Below are 22,814 nucleotides of genomic sequence, written 5' to 3' on the forward strand. Positions count from 1 at the left end.
ATTAAATAAGCTAAAGCTTTTTATTCATACTAATAAGAAGACACCCATCAGGACCTTGGACAGAGCAAGCTACCTATAACGAGTTGTGAGATATGTATTTACTATTAACAAAGATTGATCCTCCAAAAACTCAAGAGTTATCAATAATGACAATCAACTATTGGTTTGAATGGAATCTATGCATGGAAGCTTTAGTCAACAAAGAGGAAATAATCTATTTGGGAGCATAAACTTAAAAAATATTAAACTTTTATTATATTTTGTAGATAAATGCTATTATTAATAGTAAATTTCAAAATTTCAAGTGAAAAATTCCCTTGGAAATTTATAGCTCAGAAATGATTATGATAAATGAGTTGCTAATCTAAAAAATTTTATAGTGGCAATGTTATCAAGATTTCAGACTATTAAAATGTCTATTTATGCCAAGTTATTGCTTTGCTTCAGTCCTTTAAAACCCCAAAGCTGATGCTGAAGTGGAAAGATCATAGCTCTCTAAACTCATATTTCAGCCATTATAGTGGTATATAACCATTATGAAAGCAAGTTGACCCTTAAAACAATTAGGTACTAGAGAGCAATTATTACATTCTCTTTTTGTCCTTGATTTTACTTTGAGAAACTCCAAAACTATCCAGTCACACCCTAAATTCATTATCACCAATGTTGAAATCTTAAAAGTTAAAGACAGATGGTCCAGTATATCCAGAATAAATAAATTGATTAAGTGGAAAATATCCCTGCCATACATAATTGATCTCAGATTTTTAAAAAGAATAGAATCATGGCATAATTCTTTTGCAATCAACTACTGAATGCAATATGGTATCAATTTAGCTGCCATTCAATATTTCTATATTTAAGATAGATTTTATTTAGATATTACACAAACTAATATCTTAAATTTTTCTCCATATAGCAAATAGATACATAACATGAAATGATAGTTACAAATATAAATTTAAAACTATGAAAACATACTATTAACATTTTTTTAAATTAGAGTTAATAATAAAATCTACATGATTTTTCACTATATTTTCAGTGATAAAGTATGAAAAATAACGGTCCTTCAAAATTCATATTTAATATTACCATTCTATCATTTATCCTTTCTTCATAATTTTCTTTTAAGAATACATTCACAATCTTTCCTTTTGTAAAGAGATTTCAAAAAAAGATATTCAAATATTATTACAGTATTAGATATCTAGGGTCTGTGGGATATACAAAGGATAGGCCATCAACCCTGTCTTTATGAAGCTTCTAGTCTAGTAGGATGGAAAAGGTATGTTCAAAATTCATTCTCACAAGATCTGATTTTTAATCTATGTTTTTAATGTACAATGTATTTTATTCATAAAACATCATAATGTAGGTTGTACTCTAGAGAGACTAAAACAGTTAATCAAGGTTCTACAGTCTAAGTGTTTCCAAATTCAGCATTCTTTTCAATAGAACACAACCATAAAGACTGTAACAATTCACAATACGAAAATGCAGCAAGAGATACAAAGTACCACCTTAGTTTACGAAATGGATAAAATAATGCTCTATTGTATTTCCTTAAAAATGACACCTACTTATATTTTGACAAATAAAAAGGCAAGAAAAATTTATACTATCATGTGAGGATTTGAAATCAACAAAATCAATACTCACACAATGTCATGGTCAAATCTCTCTTGAAATTTAGAGACTTTAAAAGAGTTATCTATGGTAAGATTTACTGTTTAAGAAACGACACAACCATGAAACCAAGGGAATATTTTCCATAGAAATACTTCCATCTGAGCTAAGAGAAAAAGTGATGTTCCTTTGAAAAGAACAACAAATAACCAACTCACTCAGAGGTGAAGGTTAAACATTTTAAATCCCATTTGAAACAAGGTTTATTCCAAGTTTGCATTTTCTAATATTCTTTTTAAACTTATTGCCACCAATAAAAAAGCACATTTTCTATTCCTCTAACATTTCTCATGATAAAGTATGTTTTTCTTCAAACTATTTTTAACCAAAGATTATGTTGAGGTTTTAATGAGTTGGAAAATTAGAAAACTAATATATGCTTGGTTTCACTTTTAATAGGAAAAAAATCTAAATAACATTCCTCCCATTCCTACAATGAGAATCAGTAAGGATGCAATTATGGTCTTAAGTACTACCAAAATTGCTTCAAGGTAAGTATGTGTTTTCCACTTGCTCCAAAATATGTGCTAAGATGATCTGATTGAGAATAATATTATATTTGATTTCTCTACCAGGGTAAATGAGATATTATTCACATACCTGTTGGATAGCAATCATTAAAATTCAATGCACCTTGGCAAAAATATTTTCGGTGTAATGTAAGAAAACAGATTAGAAATCATCTTGGCTTCCCTGCTAACCTTTCTAATACATTAATTTGATTTTATGCTTGCTAACTAGAATAAATTTTTGGTGATATGTTAAAGTTATGGAAATAGGAAATTCCACAGAATGTCACTCACTGATACAATTAAACACAAACAATATGTTAGCTTTCTTACCAAAACCTTTCAATATATCTTCCTGTGTTTATGCCTTTATAATTATACATCTTCTGATTTGTCTCATGTAATTCATAATTTTCTCCTGCTGTTTAATCATAGACTTCATCAAGCAAGGGAACCCATTGGGGGGGATTATGTGAATGTAGTGCAATTTTCCTCTGAGTACTGTATTTGACTTGCACTTTAAAGCAATGAGTACCCGGATTTTTGGGGGGTGGGTGGGAAGGATCTATAGCTTTATAAAGAGAAATGAATAGGGTGTACATTGGAGTGCAATTACAGGCATTAATGAAATGCATTCATAGGAAAGGGAGTAAGAAAAATTCATCACCATTTACTTTTAGGTTTTGCACCAATATTTCATAGGAAAAGGGTAGTGGCTATTGTATGCTGTTTCTAGATCATAAAACTGAAATTGAAAAGGAAGGCATTCCAGTCTTTTAGGAGCATGCTGCTTGACCTAGGTTTGTAAGCTTTCTGCAGTGCATAAAACTTCTTTGGAAAGAGGTATGCTAATGTTTAGATCTTACCTTAAAATGAACCAAACACTGAAGAATTATATTAAAAATAAATCATTGTCATAATTTGGCATTTTATTAACTATTTCTTATCTTGTAGAGCTATTCTTAGTATGTGATAATGACTATTTTAAAATCAAAAGCATTTTTGAAGAATAATGAAAATTGCAGGTTCTGGCAAAGAACAAAGTGGAGTTGCTACAGACCAATCTTCAATTATATGCAGTCTAATATTTGTCCCCTCTGAGGTGACTGTGGCATTTTTTTCAACCAAGAGACTATGAAGAAGATGATATGTTAGAATGTTACTATCTATCTATCTATCTATCTATCTATCTATCTATCTATCTATATACATAAGTGTGGGACTGAAACTTTTTATGTGTGCATATTGACATTGATATAGATCATATTTTGAGCTTTATCTCAATAAAATCTCAATAGTCTCTTTGTATCTCCCTAATCTCATATAATGTCTATTTGAAAATCATTACCATTTATGCTTTATGTCTATAACTTGTTCTACTCTTTTTTGGGGGGGAGGGGGAGGATTTGGAGGAACTCTATCCACACATAAAGCTAAAGTCATCTCTCACCCAGAATGAACTAGGAAACAAACAGGATATTAATCAAGAGGTTTTGAATTTTACATATTGACAGAAATCCAACTTGTCACCTACATTAACCACACTTCCTTTGCCCTACATCTTTTCCTCTAACTCTTAAATATCTATTTCAGTTCTCTTTAAAGTTGTATTTATTGAAGTTTCAGAGTCCCTATAAGGATGACTTCCCAACCTTTACAATAAATCTCCAGGAAAGGAAAATGTGTAACTCATGGCAAAGCAAACAATATAACCACCCAATCATAATGCCCCAAATAAAGGATGCTGAGCTGGACTGAAATTGAATGTGATCTGTTTCTCGGTTGATTTTATAAAGCCATCTACTTTCTGGGGGTTTCCATAGAAACTAGGCATTTCCCCCACTAATATCTTTTAAGCATGCAGCATACTTAAATATAAGGATTAGAACATTCCAATATCATGTATAGTATTAGGAAAGATTGAAGAAGTAATGAATAGTTTTTTATTTTAAATCAAGTATTCTTTCTCCTCAAAAATCAGATGAAAAGTTGGGTCATGATTTACTTACATCTCTGATTTCTGCGTTTGCTCTTGTACATGGTCATTCTGAAGAAATCCGACTTTCTAAGAAGTAATTGTGTTGAACACGGAGACAAAGAGATGAGATTGTGCCTCTGCTTTGCAGTAAGACAGTTGCTCACTGACAGGAGGTAACCAGCAATCTCACAGTGAAAGCCAGGGTAATACCATTCTCATAAAATTACAGGGGAGATGCTATAGCCTGTAACTACTATTCTGAATGCAAATCTTAAGGAGAAAAATTTTGTTTTTTCTAATATTCCCCCAATCTATTAATTTAGTTTCTCAAATAAAATCTGCAAGCTAAAGTCTGTACATGAAGCAATGTTGAATTACAAATGTATCTACACACCTAGAAATAACAATGAATTTGAAAATATAGAGAATATATAATACAACTCGTGTAATATTCTCTAAATGTGAAAAACTGCAATGTGAGCTGACATTTCTTTTAGTCCACATACAAAACAGAGATCCAAATTTTCTTTAAAACTCAGGTAACCTGTTTTACCTTGGTCTAAAGAAATGCAAGCACTTTTCCTTAGAGGAACATTCCAAATAAAAATTTAATGGTATAGTTGACAGAACACTAGATTTGGAATTTAAGACCTAGGATCAATTCTTGTTTGTTACTACCTATGTGACCTTGGCTAAGTCATTTAACCTCTGAGTCTCAAGATAGGATTAGACTTGCTATATTCTGAGGCTCCTTCTGTTGTGGAAGCTATCATCATAGGAAACACATTCAAATCTTTTCCACTGTGCATTTAATCATAATAATGTTTATTTTATCTTAAAAAGATTTTTAAAAGTTTTATTTATTTAAGGCAATGGGGTTAAGTGACTTGCCTAAGGTCACACAGCTAGGCAATTATTAAGCATCTGAGGCTGGATTTGAACTCAGGTCCTCCTAACTCCAGGGCTGGTGCTCTATCCATTGTGCCACCTAGCTTCCCTCATTATAATGTTTATTAAATAAATCTTTCAAAACAGTTTTTAAAGACACTCATTTAGACTATGGTTGCCCAAAAAAGGTTTTTTAAGGTAAAAATTCTAAGTCCAGAGTTAGATGATGATGCTTCCTCCAAATGATGGTAAGCTTTTAGCAAAGTGGCAGTAGTGCAAGTATTATTATCCTCATATTGTATATGAAGTTAATGGAGTGGATGAGATCACCAATGGAGAGACAGTGTGGAGAGAAAAGTATAGGGCTAATGTGAGAATCTTGCAGAGAAACCATACTTAAGGGATGCTAAGAGAATACAGCAAAGGAGATAAAGGAAGAGTTGTCAGAAAGGTAAGTCGCAAACCATGCGATTTCATCATAACAGAAATCAAAGAAAAGAATATCAATGAGTGAGTGGTTCATGGTGTTAAATGCTGAAGAGGGATCAAGGATGACAGCCTATTTGGTCCAGGTGACCTCAGTTTGAATCCTCCTTGTTGCTTCTTATTAGGTAAGTCAAATATCTCTCTGGCTTCAATTAAAATGAGGAACCTGAACCAAAAGCTCTTTAAACTTCTTTCTACCTTTAAGTCTTCTATCACTTTATTAAAAAATATAGAACTCTAAAACACGAATTTATTTGTTCATGATGACACCACTAATCAGCTTAGTAAATCAGGATTTTAATCCATCTGCCTTGACTCTTAGTCCACTTTCATTCTATTATGCTTTGATACTTCTCAATCCGTACCAGAGCAAATACCCATTCTACCAGACTATCAGGAAGTAGCCATCCAGTTTCTGCTTAAAACATTCTGGTAAGTTATTTTTTTAACCTACTGAGGTAATCTATTATACTACTGAAAAATTTTAATTGTTTTTTTCTTATATCATTGTCCCTTCGACCTACTGTCCTTAATTCTACCCTATGGAAAAAAGATGAGTAAGTATAGTATTTTTTTCACATGACAGTCCTTCAAAATACCTAATAATATTACTTACATCTTTTCTTTGCCAGGTAAAATATCTAAAATTTCTTTGTTTTCTAAGTTTTTCTAAAAAGTTTCTCTTTTTTTTCTACCCCCCCCCCCATCTATCGATTTAGTTTCTCAAATAAAATCTTCAAGCTAAGGTCCTTCCAACATACTGGTCACCCCCTTTAGATGGTCTAGTTCCACTGTCTTGATGATAATGACTTTTGTGAACCCAAATGACTCTAGACTACTTTTCTAAAATAATTCCATATTGCTCCCCTTCATTAACTCTATGCTATAGCCAAAATGGCTTTTTTTGCTATTCTTTCTATGTATCTGACATTCTATTTCAGCTTCTGAGTCATTCATTGCACAGTAGTCCCTCACAACAAAAATACTGTCCTCACTGCTAACTCTTGTTACCACTAATTCCCCACTAATTTCAACTCATGTTGTCTCCTTCAAGAGACCTTTCCTTTAGTCCAATGATATATATTCTCTCATTGCTTTTTGTTTATTTTGTATATTTATTTATCTATGAAAATGTTGTATTTCCTGGAAGAATTCAAACTCCTTGAATTCAGGAGTTATTTTTGGTTTTTGTCTTTACATCTGTAGTGACAAGAAGGTATTTGGGACTTAGCAGACACCTGATAAATGCTTTATTAATTAAGAGTGAAAATTTATAAGCATCTTTATATTTCACTTTTTTAGGCTCAACTCATAAATCTCTCATCAACATAGAAGCAAAGATCTACAATTAATAGAGGAATTAGAAGTCAATTAGTCCAACCTCCTGATTTTACAGATGAGGAAAATGAAGTCCAAAAAAGTTAAGATATTTTTTCCAAAGTCATACAGGTAATCTCTGATTCTGAAACTCTCTTTTCAGTAGTTACTGATTATCTCTACAAGCTCCATATAATGTGCAGGCCAAGCTCCTTATCCTATTTTCATAAGTAACTGGTCCAAAATAATAACTCAAACTAACATCTTTAAATCCCAATACAAATACTCTTTCATTTATACTTCCATTTATAAAAGATTAGCCGTTTCAAGTACATGCCATCTTTTTGTGTGTGGGGGGCGGGGCTAGCATTCCATCTTTAGTCCTTCCTGTTTCTCTATTTCTCTGAGGGTTTGGGTGAGCAAATAATTATCATAGTCAAAAATAAGAGAGTAAGTCATGACAAGAGACACAAGAGAGGAAGATATGATTCTTCTCTATTTCATTCATATGCTACTCTGTACTACTGAGATTATAACTTCATTCACTAAAGTATGAGCAAAAATTGATTCTTTGCCCTTGACCTAATGGCTCTACTTTGCAACTGCAACCTCCAATATTTGGCTTTTATATCTTGCCATTCAGAGAAGGCGTATGTGCATATAAAGGCAACATTTTTCTTTTACTTTTAGTAATATACACAGCTTCCATTGAACCAAGGGGAAAAAAACAACTATGAAGAAAAAGACATTCAAGATTAGTAATGCTTGGCCATTTTCAATAAGTAGCAAACTTTAAGATAGTGGTTTTAAAATCAATTAGAGGTATTTGGTGTATGGACTAGCAATAGTAAGGAAAACTGTGGTATCAAGAGAGGGAGGGTGGCAATGGAGAAATAGAAATAAAACAATGAGTTTGAAAAGAACTAAAAGATCTAGAGGAAGTATATTTTATGTAAGAAGTACTTTCCCTAATATTATCTAATGTCTTCCTTCCCTCTTGGCTTCAATCTTGATTCTAGTTCTCAGGTTCAATAACTTTCATCAATGGTTTTATTATGGTTTTCTTTGGTACAGTGGAAAGAACACTATTCTTTAAGGCAGAATGCCTAGATTTCAAGCTGGAATAAAGTCTAGAGGTCATATTGTCAAGACCCTTTATTTTATAGATGAAGAAATTAATGCTCAGGGAAAGGTAATGAATAAGGCAAGTCATTCAAGGTCACATAGATAGTAAATGGCAGAATAGAGACTTAAATCAATATCCTTTTATTCTAAATCTAATGTGCGTTCTGTTTTAGTTCTGGATCTGAGTTTTAGTTCTGTTATTTACTGAGTGACCTTGAAGAAGTCACAGTCTCTGTCAACTAGTTTATTTAGCTATAAAATTAGCACATTACACTTCTCCTATCTATTTCACTGGGCTATTGTGACATCAAAAAATATGATGCATATAAGGAGCTCTGTATATTTTCAAATGATATCAAAATGCCAACTACTATTGTTATTTCTATCAGAAAAAGGAATGTTCAATTCAGTTCAAATAAATGTACCTTTTCCTTTCTGCCAGCCAGACAAAGAGAAAAGAGTCTACTGGTTAATTATAGTGTCTCACACTTAAAGTAAAGTATCATTGTGAATCAAGGGGAAAAATCTTACCAGGGAGGATGTGGAATGACTTGACACTTATCCTCTTGGGAGAGTGCACACTTTCTCTCTCTCTCTCTCTCTCTCTCTCTCTCTCTCTCTCTCTCTCTCTCTCTCTCTCTCTCTCTCTCTCTCTCTCCCTCCCTCCCTCCCTCCCTCCCTCTCCCCTTCCCACTCCCCTCCACCACCTCTCTGCAATTGAGGTTAACTGATTTGCCAAGAGTCACACAAAGTTGAAATTAGGTCCTTCTGATTTCAGAACCAGTGCTCCAAACATTGCAATACCTAGATGTTTCTTCACCTTTTCATATTCTTTCAGAGAACAAGAATATAAACTTTACATTTCTAAAATTCTTTTCCATATCAACAAACTAATTATTTTATTGAGAATTATCTTTGTCTTCGTAAAAATGATTTTGATAAAAACATGTTTTAAGCTTATAGGATTATACTCCATATTCAAAACCATCACAAATAGCTTAAGATTTTCCAGTGGCATACTCCTTAATTATTCACAGTTGTGAGTGTTCTTTGCCTATCCAAATTTTTCTGTATTATCTTCATACAATGTAAGTTCTTTGAAGGCAAATTTTATTTAATTTTTGTCTTTTATTCTGATCCCTCACATTTTAGCTTACTAAAAGAAAACACTTTATAGATGCCTGTTTATAGCACAGACAAAACCACTGTAACCAAGATCAAAAGAAATTTAGTAAATTGGGAAACAATTTTTACAACTAGTATTTCTGACAAAGGACTCATTTCTAAAACGTACAGAGAACTGAGTCAAATTAAAAAAAAAAAAAAACCCAAGCCATTCTCCAATTGACAAATGCTCAAAGGATATGCAGAGAACAATTTACAGATGAGGAAATCAAAACAATCCTTAGTCATATGAAAAATTGCTCTAAATAATTACTTATTAGAGAAATGCAAATTAAAGCATCTCTAAGGTACCACTTCATACCTTTCAGACTGGCCAATACAACAATGATCAATGTTGGAAGGGATGTGGGAAATCTGGGACACTAATAGATTATTGGTGGAGCTGTGAACTCATCCAACCTTTCTGGAAAGCAAACTGTAATTACACCCAAAAGGCAACAAAAATGTGCATACCCTTTAATCCAGCAATACTGCTACTGGGTCTGTCTATACCCTGAAGAGATCATGAAAATATTGTACAAAGATATTCATGGCAGCCCTGTTTGTGGTGGCAAAGAATTCAAAATTGAATGAATGCCCATCAATTGGGGAAATGGCTGGAACACTATTGTTCTATTAGGAAACCAGGAGAGATGGGAATTCAGGGAAGCCTGGAGGGAATTGCATGAACTGATGCTGAGCAAGTTGATCAGAACCAAAAGAACATTGTGCACCCTAACAGCAACATGGGGGTGACGATCAAACTTAATGGACTTGCTTATTCCATCAATGCAACAATCAAACACAATTTTGGGGTATCTGTGATGGAGAATACCATTTATATCCATAGAAAGAACTGTGGAGTTTAAACAAAGACTATTATTTTTAATTTAAAAAAACATTATCTTATCTTATCATGTAATTTTGCTATCTCATACTTCTTTTTCCTTTAAGGATATGATTTCTCTCTCATCACATTCAACTCAGATCAATGTATATCATGGAAACAATGTAAAGACCAACAGACTGCCTTCTGTAGGGGGTGGGGGGAGGGAAGTGAGATTAGGAGAAAAATTGTAAAATTCAAAATAATTAATTGAAAAAATAAATGCCTATTTGATTAGATATTAGAAACTACACTTTTTTTTAGTAAAAAGTCAAAGCACACCAAGTTCAAACAGTCCAATTTTACTTGAAGGCAGAGTAATTATTTCTATGATTTCACAGCAAAGACAAATTAATCATATTCTTACGTCTTTTAGCTTTTATGTGATTTTGTGTTTGCTTTTAGTCCTGGCATGTAAATTTTGTAAACATTCAAAATATTTTTTCAATATAAACTGTAAAACTGATGAAGCTAGAAGCTTTTTTAAATTAATTAAGTTTACAAAAATTCTTTTAAAAAAATCTTTCTTTTTATTTATCTCATTTTCAAATCTCAGCAATGGATAATTATGAAATATACACTCATTTTCCAAATGAAGTCTGTTTTAGTTAGATTAATTTGAACCTCACATATGTTTATTCCATGGAAACTTTTTAGGTTCAGTGCTGCAAGATGTTATTTAGAGTTTGCAGCTTGTAATTCTTTTATTTTATTTTGAATATGCTTATTCAATTTTCTTCAAATTTTTATGACTATAAGAAATTCTGGGATATTTGGATTGGAATTTCTCCATAGTTGAAGATCCCCTCCCCCTGGCTGTTTGTAAATCTTTTTTGATATTGGTAAATTTAATTACTATCATGGAGTTTCAAGTGTGATTTTTTTTCTTGGAAGCAACATATAACATGTAATATCTACAATATAATATAAACAATATAATATAATATAATACCATAGCAAATATGCCTTAGTATTTATATAAAGTTTCTGAACAAATTTTGAGAGTGATGGTGGCATAACTTCCTGAAATATAGTCTTTAGGTTTTTTTTTAATTTGGCATGCTCTTCTGAAAGATTGACCATCATTAAACAATTTCTATGAATTTCCTTTTGAAGGTAAAGTGTTGCTTTAACTTTTATAGAATTAATATCCTTTTCACATTGCTTTTCTTACTTCCTGCCAAATTTTCTTACATGTCTGAATTTTTTTGTTTCAAATTTATTATTTTCTTTTTAGGAAACTTTGTTTCCTCAGAGAGAATGCCCATCGTGTTCTCTAAATTCTATTCCTTTTTTAAAAATCCAGTGCTCTTTCAATTTGGGGGGGGGTGGTGCTTAAAGAGTGAGAGGACTTATTTCCAATCTAATTTAATTCCAAATGTTTTTCTTCTAATAGTTTCTTTTTTCTCTTTTTTTTAGAGTTTTTTTTTGCAAGGCAATGGGGTTAAGCAACTTGTCCAAGGCCACTCAACTAGGTATTAGGTGTCTGAGGTTGGATTTGAACTCAAGTACTCCTGACTCCAGCGCTAGTGCTCTATCCACTGCGCCACCTAGCTGAGCCTTCTTTTCTTTTTTGATTCATTTTGGTCAAAAATTTTCTTTTTGAATGGGGAATAGAGGTTATTTTACTTCTTCGTAGTAAATTAACCTGTCTTCTGAGGTTTTCTTCCTCCTTTTATGAGTCTCTATTTTGGTTTATCTGCTTGTAATAGGTATTAGGCAATCTCTCTTGGTCTTTTGGTCTTTAAACCTTTCCTTTTTTTTTTTTTTTTTTTTTAGGTTTTTGCAAGGCAAATGGGATTAAGTGGCTTGCCCAAGGCCACACAGCTAGGTAATTATTAAGTGTCTGATCCTGGATTTGAACCCAGGTACTCCTGACTCCAGGGCCAGTGCTCTATCCACTACGCCACCTAGTGGCCCCTTCAACTTTTCTTTTATAGTCCTAGTTAGTTGACAAGTTTATGTTCTCACTCTTAGCTTCCAAAATCATTACAGAATTTGAGATTCAAAAGAGAAGTCAAGAGCCATTTAGTCTAGTCCACCCTTACTGATTTAAGCACAACTAAGTTTCCAATATTCTTTTACTTGGGCAATGACTTTAAAATTTAGCTTATGATTTCCTCATTTAACTCTTCAGAGTTACCAATTATTTACTAGTCATGAAATCTGATTTTCTTCAATTATCCTTCTTGACTTTTCTGCCCTATTTGGCACTGTTGCTTACCCTCATTTTCTCTGCGTTCTCTTTTTGATCTCTCTTTCTTTAGACACTTTTGCTGGAGCATCATCCATATCAAAGACACTAAGTTTCCCTCCTGGTTCCTTTTCTCTCTTCTCTCTACATTCTCTAATTGGTAATCGCATCAATTTCCAAAGGTTTGATTATTCAGCATATCCAAATGGAACTCATATTTCTCCTCAAACCCACTTCTCTTTTGAATTCCATTGTAACTTCCAGGGAGAGACTCCTCCATCCTTCCAGTCACCTAGGTTTGTAATTTCAAGTGTTATCTTCCTTCTCATCCCATCCACTTCATCAGTTGCCAAATTCAGTTTCTAACTCCTTTTATATTTTCTCCTTTCTTTCCTCATCTCACTCTTAGTTCTGGCTTTCAGCACTTCTCCTCTTGATTATTGTAAAGGTCTTTTGTTTGGATCCTTGTATTCACATCCATCCTTCATATAATGCAAGATTGTCCAAAGGATCAGGTCATAGCTTGTCCTTCTCTGTTAAACTTCAATGCTTCCTTAATAACTTTGGGCTTAAATGAAAATTCCTCTGTTTGGCATTTAAAACCTTTTAGAATCTACATTTCCTGAGGAGTGAGAGAAAAATACAAAGAAATTTTTTTTATAGATTATCATATTTATATCTAGAGAATTCAAATAGAAGATGAGTGATATATTAGTAAGCTTTCAGCTGGGCATATTGTCTATAATTTTTAAAAAAATCAAAATTCAGTAGAAGAGAGGTTCTACAGAATGAGGATTATACAGAGGTCCACAGATACTTCAGAACTAGCTAACCCTATGGGCAACGCTCACTCATCCTTTCCTCTCAGCTAATTTTATCATGACAGTTAATGTGAGTGTCCCTTCTATCTTGATTGTGAAGGAGGAGGATTTAGGTTCAAACTCAACTTCTGATGCTTCATGTCTTTATGACGTCACACAAATCATTTAGTCTCTATAGGTCTCAGTTTCCTCATCTATAAATGGAAGAAGTTGAATTAATTGGTTTCTAAGTCCTTTCCAGCTCTCAATTTATGTTCCTTGTCTTGTGGAATATCTTATCCACTTGTGTGCCATCCATAGTTTCTTATTATTAATCTTTTCTATCTGACATCTTCCCAACTACTTTCGATGATAAATACTAAGAAGTTTTCAACTCACAAGTCCACTAACCAATTCATCCTTTCCTGCATGCCTGATATTGTTAAATGTATCTGTATTGATTGTATACTTGCCTAGCTTATTTTCTTCATCAGATTCCTTGTGGACAGGAGATTTTTATTCAATGAGTACTCAAGCAATGCTTGTTTGCTGACTGAGAAATTCAAGGACTAGTATTTTAGAATCATATTTTTACAGAAAAATTCATTTCTATACCAATTATAAAACTCTTTAAAGTGGCAGAAGAAATAATGTACTTTCTCCTTAACCCAATGATTCATTGTTATATTATATCAAATTAGGCTAAAGAATCTTCCTATGCTTTTCTTTTGTAACTGACTGCTCATAGAAATTAAATACATATCTTAGTAAACTGAATATTCTTCAGACTTGATGCTTAGGCAGTTCCTTGCTCACCTTGAAAAGCTATATACAAAAGGACTCTAATTACATTTCATTGTTTTTCTTCTTCCTTTCTTTGAAAATAGTCTTTTCTCTCTCCTTCAAGCTTGCAAATCATTGAATCATTAAAATATTGAACATGTAATTGTTTTAACTACTTTTATATTTTTTCTAAATTAGATCCAGAGTAAATTACTTTTTTCTTTTCTTTTCTTTTTTTTAACAAAATCTCTTTACAATGGTGAGTTTTGCACAACTTTGTCTTTGCTATTTTTCTTAATTTGGGTACTTTGCTCTTACCTGATTTTTATCTGTCTCTCTTGCTCAGATTCTATTATCTGTGTTAACTTTATCATTTTAGGTTTTCTTTTGTACCTTTTAATTTTTGTTTTTAGGCTTTTGCATGGTAAATGGGGTTAAATGGATTGCCCAAGGCCATGCAGTTAGGCAATTATTAAGTGTCTGAGGCCGGATTTGAACTCTGGTATTCTTGACTCCAGGGCTGGTGCTCTATCCACTGTGACACCTAGCTGCCCCCTTTTAATTTTTTAAAAGAAAAATAGAAGTATATTAATGTGGTGCCATTTTGTTATAATTTTGATTCATCCAATAATTTGACTGTGATATGACTGATTATGGCACAGACAAGGAAGCAAAATTGTCAGTTTAGGAATTGCAAATTGCTCTAGGCAAAGAATTTATTTTTTCTAAAGTAGTTATTGAAAGCATGAAGAAAAAATGCCTATATATGACTTACAAACTCTGTGGTAATTTAATTGTAAAAGTTATTTTGGTTGTAGATCAAACAGAATAGACAATTCCAAAAAGCCAGATTTAATGAGTCACACTCAGGTTCTCAATCAGAGAGAATCTAAGGGCTAAAGAGGTATTTTGAAAGAAATCAGAAATTTCATGTTAACATATCTTTGTTTAATAAAGCAACATGGAGCCTGGAAGACATTGAGGTGTGGTGGCTGCAGTGGTGCAAGGGATGAGTATATATGTGTAATATGGAGAGGGTAATGGGCTAATTCATATTCTTTCAGGAAAATCAAAATATGCAACCTGCTCCAGAAGGCCATATACTTGCAATGGGGAAACTCCTCAGGATGGAACTAAAAAGAAATTGGCTAACCATGAAGGAAACAGACCAGATGAAATCTAGATATTTCAGGCTTTGTAACAGTTCATGAAAAAAGTAGTTTTATTTAACAATCCTCAAATTTCAAAACAGGGTTAGCATAGTTAGGTTAAAAAAAAGACATGCCATTTTGGTATATGGGAGATTTCATTTAATATTTTGCTTAGTATTTGACTAATCCATGTTTCAGTCAATTAAATAATTTGTGTAATTAAAAATAACAGCATGGTCTTCTAGAAATAATACCACATATATTAAAAAGTCTGAAGAAATCTGCGTTTGAATTCCACTTCCATTGCAAAGAAGACCTATTTTCTACAACTGATTTAAATACCTACCAGTTTCATTACCACTTTCTTGTTACTCTAACTCACTGACCTTCAACATCCTCATCTGTAAAATGGGGATAATGCTCATATTATCTATGGGTTATTGGAAGGCTCAAATTATATTATGTATGTAAAAGAGCTATAAAATATCAGCATTGAAAATAAATGTTTCTTTATTATGTAAATATACTGGTAAGATATTTGCTAGGGTCTCATTAATTTTCCTGTCATTAGGCTATTTGCACCATAAAACAAAAACAAAAAAACAAACAAAAACCACTATGCCTTCTATACAATACAAATAAGAATCTCCAGAGTTTACTTCTAGATATTGGAGAAGTAGAAACATTACTCAGTGGAAGTAATAACAAGCCTCTTTTAGAACATCATACAAACCCAAAATCATTTAACAGAGATAATGCAGTACATACCTTAAATGTTATATTTTATATAACTCATTACTACTAGTCTCTAAAAGTGTTAATCTGCAACAACAGAAAACTTTTCCTCATCAGGGACTTCTTTACATTAGTGAAATCGAAGCTTTAGTTCTCTTCCCTATCCCTATTCATTGAAGCAAATTTTTAAGGATCAATGATTTATATAATCATCTTAATTGTTAAATCTTATTTATGGATTATCGTGGCCAAAGCATTCATCAATTTGGTTAATCTCCAAAATTAATGGTTAGTTGAGCAAGAGACTGTCATCTGCTGTAAGGTTTTTCCAATCTGGTAGAACCTGCTGGAATTTTAGTTCTGCTTACTTTGTCTTTAGGAATCATCTTCATGCTACAGTGAGATGCTCCTAATCTATTACTGATTTCTTATCAGGGTAAGTTGGTCATTTTAGGAATAATACTCTTATCCATGTTAAGAAAATATACATTTTAGGAGGTCATGTGACATTAATTTATTTAATGATTATTATTTAATATTAAATATAGTTTTCTTTTTTCATTGATCTCCTTGAGTTCAAAGTTAGAAGTTGCAGGAATTGTGAATTAGTTTCCACAAAATAAGGATAATGATACTTTTCTTATGCTACCCCAAAGGGTGTTTGTAAGGGAAATGAGTTGTTAATCATAAAGTCAGCAATTCAAGATTCTCATGTGAGAGACCCAGACTAATGCAGTTGTGTCATTATTTCTCATTTACATGCATTTACATGTAATACATGTTGAGAGTTATATAACACATATAAGTAAAAAATATTACTTTCCTCAGAGGAAATATATTTTGGAAATTCAAAGTAAGATTTTCATCTTCATAATCCTTTTATACACTAAAATTCTGGCAATATTATACAAGTTCCATGTAATCTCTGGAGAAACTATGTATGATATATACATACACACACAAACCTACATTCAGTAGCCTATTACACTTGCTCTAATATTATGTTCCTACTATGTGATACAGAAGAGACATAGGGTTGTCTAATACCAGTAGAAAGATAAAATGGGGCCAGCGAGGGGGCTATAAAATGTCATCACCAGCATGTTATCAGTGAAGTATCAGAAATCCAGTTTTGAGTCTTTCCCTCATGAATGTGCCCCAGTTACAAGTATTGCTTTTATGTATGTCCCTATACAAATCTTCCCTAAACAAATCCAAGCTGTCCTTTGATACATTTGGCATGTATGCCAAGCTTAATGGTGTAATATTTTACTGTAGTATAACTATAGTTATCTCTTATTATCCTGTTTCATTAAATGCCTTTGCTTGTGAGCTATGATTTTTGATTGGATAGAAACCTGCAGAGTTAAATTAGCCTTTATGGAAAGATTTGCAAGTGAGAAAGGATGGTCCACAAACTACATTCTCAAATATGGTAATCTACACTAACACTTCTATTCTGTTTCTCCCTGAGAGAATAAAGATATTTGATAGAGTTGGAAAATGCCACAGTAAAACAATGTCCAGGGGGTCCATTGAGAATATATCATACCCGAGTCTGAAACTGGAGTAGATAGTTGAAGAATCACCAGTTTGTAGAGTCTGGTGGTAATAATGAGAAAGTGGAGCCCATTGTTTTGTAAACTGTGCATTACATACAAGTACTTAAAAGTCTTTATTGTTGATGATGGAAAGAAGGGTTAACCTTGAAGGAGCAATCCTAATATTTAACATAGTTATACATGTACAACCTATATTGGATTACTTGCTGTCAAGGGAAGGGGGGGGGGAGGGAGAGAGGGAGAAAAATGTTGAACTCAAAATCTTACAAAAAATGAATATTGAAAACTGTCTTTGTATGTAGTTGGAAAATGAAATAAATAAATCTGTATAAAAAAGAGCAATCCTAATACAGAAAACATGTAGATGATAAACTCCATGAGAATAACAATACTGTCATTTTGCCGTTTATGTCAACTAAAATTACTTGTAATGTCTCTTATCATAATCTTCTTAAAAAGAAATTTACTAAAATTGTCTTAGATTGAACTGAGAAGGAAAATGAAAAAAAATGAATGGGTGTGCATATGAAAGGGGAGAGGCAAGTACTCTGATGCAGAATTTGTGTCATTTTTTTCTAAGTCTCTCTCTTCTGATTCTCTGATCTCTGTTTCTGCCTTTCTTTCCTTCTCTCTCCCTCTTCTTTTCTGCATTTCTCAAATTCTTTGTCTTCCCCTCTCCTCCCTCCAATTAGAATACCATTTCTTTCCCAAGAAGATGATCTCTGCCTACATAAATCTTTAGGTTCGCTGAAATGAACTGATAAAATCCAATATAATAGAAGCTCCTCGAGGGCAGAAGTTATTCATCATTTTGGTTTTTTGTGCTCAGTCCTTCCACAACACTTTGCATAGTAGTAGGTACTTGATAATTACTTGTCCATGTGGAAAATACTTGATAAAGTAAATAGTAATTTGACTTTATTATCTACTACACTTAATTGTCTTCAGATTGGTAAAACAAAACTCCATATCTGGAGTGTCAAGTTTCTACTCAAATGCCACTTCTTTTAATTGTTAACATTCAGCCACACCCAAGGGATTGCTTTGTACTTTGTATAAATCTTGCACTTAACTTATACATATGCAGGTTATTTGCTTCAGTAGAATAAAAGCTCCTTGAAAAAGTGACTTTTTGCATTTTTGACTTTGTATGATAATTCCTAGAATAGTACCTAGTAAATTGCAGGAACTTAATAAATGTTTATTAAAATTAGCTGAATTCTGAGCACATTAATTTATCTGAATAAATTTTATCATCACTGGAATAGTCATAACAAAGCATAACAATCATTTTAAAAAATAAAATGCATTTAAAACGAACATTTAAAAACAATAGAAAAAGTGGTAGAAAACAGGATTTTTTAACCCTATGAAGTAACATCCGTTAAAATCTGATTTCTACTTATGAATCCCATTCAACATATTTTGTGTTTTAGAAACCAATAACAACATCCTACTCCAAAACATCAATTTCTCTCCTCATATAAAATGTGTATGTTGCTGTCCTGTGTTATATCTTTATAAAATTGTGTTCATTTTGTTGTACCAACGTAGTGTGCATAGCAGTTCTATCTTCCTCATTCACTTCCTGCTCACATTTACTTATAATTATCACACTGATGAGCTTCTTCAACATGCTGAGTTGAATAGAAGAAATTTTCAAACATAATTTAGCTTTAAATAGCCAAAGGGTATTTCAAGAATTCATCTCAAATCCACTTTTCTTTTTTTCTTTTTGTCTCTGATAAGGGGCTCAAAATCACCTGGATATTCTTTGACCTCACGTACATGTTTCAAAGACAGCTATTTGAATAAACTCTGTATTTCCCATTACCAGCACAGCAGTATGTGAACAGTAAATATGTAAATGAGATTCATGATTCTCCTACCATTACAAAACCATTTTTAGATGTTTACCTAAACTGCATTAGATACAGAAACAGAAGATGTAAGAGGGGGGGAAAAATTCTACACTTCGTAAATTTTATTTCCAAGACTGTATCCTTTAGTTTAGTGAGCAGTGTGACTATGATTATCTTCAAAGAAAGTTAGGAAAGCCTGAGAAAGCCCACCTGGTACATACTGGAAAAATTTAAATAATTAAGTTGGAAGTTTTATGAATTTTAGGCATAAATATGACTTCTGAAAAAGATACACATCATCTTCTACATGTAAATAATATTTTAGAGAAACTATGTAAGAAAATGGAAGAGCAAAGAAATCATTAATGGGTCATTTTTATGGGTTTGACTCAATGGAAGATAAAGAACCTTTGGAGTGTTGTTTTTAAGGGAAAGTGATAATATATTCATTATAAAATAAAGGAAAATATTATCAAAATTGAAACTTCATAGAATTTTAAAATTGTCAAGATCCTCTTTATTCAAAGAAGAATGCCCCCCCAAAATATCTCTAAGTGGTACTCACAGAACCTTATCTGTAATAAGGAACCTACTCCCTTTAGTCAGCTCACTTCATTTTCAGAGAGATCACAAGCATAGGGCATCCTATTTATTTGTATACATTTCATCCTGCTAGATTTAGTTGTGAGCAGTCTGAAGAATAGTACAACTTTGAAGGAACTTTGAAGAATACAAGTGGAAGATGTCCTCAGGGAAATAAATGATAGAAAAGAAAAATAGACTAGTCTCATGGAGAAGATGAGGGATGACAGGGGGGACAGTTCAAATGTCTTTGAAATGAGAGGGGAAAAAGTGAAGACAGCCTCCAGCACATTGAGCAGACCTCTCTGTGGTGATTTTATCTGAGGATATTGACAAGATTCACATAAAAGAAGAAGAGGATGGATGGATTGTAATGAGTGCTATTGGAGAGAACATATAAATTTATGAGATCCTAGATCAATCTGAGTGCTCAAGTTTCAACTCCCTATGGCAGCCTCTGAAGGCCATTTTAGATTCTGGACTTATAATTTAATGTATTTTGTTTCCTTTGTAACTTGATATTATTTGCTATTCTGTTAACAGGATATCAATAACTTCATTAAAACTATTAATAAAAATGCTGCTCTTATTCTTATAGGTGAAATATTATGTTACCAGCCAATTTGAGTGGCAGTAACAATCCTTTGGCACGTGCCCTTCAGTAACTTGTTCTTTTTTACTGGTTTCATGGTTTTTCTGGTGACACTATCATATTTCTACCATTGTGGCCAAATCCAAAGTAAATCTTTTAAATCACTTTTGTTTTCTGAAGAAGTGAAGTATTTTTCTATTTGGGTCTTAATCCTCCTTCTTTTGTTATCTGGTCAAATTCACTTTCTTTGAACCAAATTTTTTCATCAACTGGTATCTTCAGTTTCCACATCATCATCTTTTCTTCCATGATCATTTCCTCTTCAATCTGATCTTTATTTTAATATCTTTCTTATATGGAAAATTTGTCCCTCATATACCTGAATTTTGAGTCATTATCATTCTGCCTTTCCTCATTTTTTTAAAAAGTGAAATATATTATCTTTAAAAGCCTTCCTTAGCTCAACCTGGTATAGTGAAAAGAGCATTGAATTTGAAGTCAGAGATCCAGAACCATAATCCCAGCTCTTCTCCATGATGCTTGTGGAACTTTGGACATCACTTCAATTCTCAGGGCCTCACTTTCTTCTACTGCAAAATGAAGGGTTTTTAAATAAGTTTTGAAGATATATTCCATTTATAAAACTAGGATTTTATGAAGTTATTCCTTATAGTGCAAAAATCTACCTCTCTAAAACTTATGCCCATTGATACACTTCACAACCATCCTTGATAACAATGTTTAATCTCTTCAATGTCCTCCTTCACAGAGTCCTCATACAGTGCCTCACTCAGTGTGATAAAGAAATAATCTTGGGTTCATTAAAGTAGTACCAGTGGACACAGATTATGGCAAGCTCTACAAGGATGATTTCAAATATTTTGCAATCATTTTGTTTCCTATTCTTCAACACTTCATTTGTTTCCTCCTCCGCCTTTTTTGAGACATCATCATGATTGTACACATTGGCTCTTTATGTTTTGTGCATAAATGAATGGTACAATATATAAATAAGACCAATATTAAAATTAGCATGTATGGCAAAATGGGCATGGGGCAGTTTATACCAAGACATTAAGACAGAAGTTGAAATACATTGATGATTGTTTTTCAATAACAGAACAAAGAATCTTAGATGTACCTCAGCCAAACATCTAAATTCCATATGTTTGTTTATATAGTATATTATAAAGCATCTCAACCTTAATAGTTAGGCAAGACAACTATGCCATTGATGAAAAAACTGAAGTTCAGTAAGGTCACATGACTTATCTGATGTTATATCATTAGGAAATGAGATTCTAAATGGTGCAATGGATGAACTACTGGACCTAGAGTCAAGAAGATCTGGATTCAAATCTTGCCTCAGATTCTTATGAAGAATGTGGCCCAGGGCAAATCATTGAATCATTTTTTACCTTAGTTTCCTTAGCTGTAAAATGATCATAATAACAACAACATCTACCTTGCATGGCTGCTAATGAGGATGAAATGAGATAATATTGGTAAAGTGTTTAACATGGTATCTCTCTGGCTCATGGAAGGTGTTATATAGATGGTAATTCTTTTATTATTATTGCTAGGAAGTGGAAGACCTAGAGCCTGAATTGACGTTGCCAGTGTTCTTTCTAGCATAATATATTTATATATATATATATATATATATATATGTATATGTATATTAGCTCTCTAAAACATATAACAATCCTGAAGCTGAACAATGATGAATTAATGGAGTTTTGAAAGAATGCATGGATTAAGAATCTTTTCAACTGAGGAGTATGAATCATTCAATCATTCATTCAACGAGCATATATTAAGTCCCAGGAATGATGCTTGGTAACATTAGATATTATAATAAAATGAAGCAGGCACTACTTCCAAGATCCTTATTTTCTCCAGGAGAGGAAGAACATGTACAATGTTAAGTTAAAAAAAGTATGTGCATATGTGCTTATGTATGTGTATGTGTTTGTGGGGAAAGGGCATTATCAATAGAGAGGATAAAGATTCATGTATGGGGATATGGTACTTGAGTTGAGGCTTGCAGGAAGTTAGAAACTCTAGCAGGTGAAGGTGAGAAAGGATTCTATTTCAAGAGGCATAAGAGACAGTTTAAGCAAAGATGTAGAGAGCAGAGATGTGACAGCAAAAAGCTATTGCAGTCTTGGATTTCATTACTGGAAGTATCATTTCCAAGAATAGAGAGGTGATAGCCCCAATTTTTTACTCTTCCCTCATCAGACCTCATCTGGAATATTATCTAGAGTTCTGGGCACTATAGCTTAAGAAGGACATAAACAAGGTGCTGTGTGTTCAGAGGAGAGCAACTTGAGGATAAAGGGTCCTATGTCCATGTCATATGAGCTTTGATTTTAAGATGTGGACATATTTTTACTGGAGAAGACTAAATGAGGTGTAGTAATTGTCTTCAGATATGTGAAAGGTCATCATGAGTGGGGGAGGATTAAATTTATTATGTTAGGCTCCAAGGAGCTGAGTCAGTAACAT

The 22,814-nt window shown here is 32.8% G+C and overlaps 1 protein-coding gene across 7 annotated transcripts in view; it reads right to left on the minus strand.

Annotated features, from left to right (window-relative positions):
- Nucleotides 1-22,814, minus strand: part of RALYL (RALY RNA binding protein like) — an 888,236-nt gene that overhangs the window by 233,224 nt on the left and 632,198 nt on the right. The window contains exon 1 of one of the 7 annotated variants that reach the window (XM_074208460.1): nucleotides 4,208-6,767. The exons of the other annotated variants lie outside the window; for them this stretch is intronic. Within the exon in view, the coding sequence (XP_074064561.1) occupies nucleotides 4,208-4,244 (37 nt within the window). The 5' untranslated portion in view covers nucleotides 4,245-6,767. Of the gene's footprint in view, nucleotides 1-4,207; nucleotides 6,768-22,814 lie in introns of those variants that run through there. 7 annotated transcript variants of the gene reach the window in all.

Source organism: Macrotis lagotis, chromosome X, assembly GCF_037893015.1.
Source record: "Macrotis lagotis isolate mMagLag1 chromosome X, bilby.v1.9.chrom.fasta, whole genome shotgun sequence".
In the NCBI taxonomy this organism is placed as follows: Eukaryota; Metazoa; Chordata; class Mammalia; order Peramelemorphia; family Peramelidae; genus Macrotis; species Macrotis lagotis.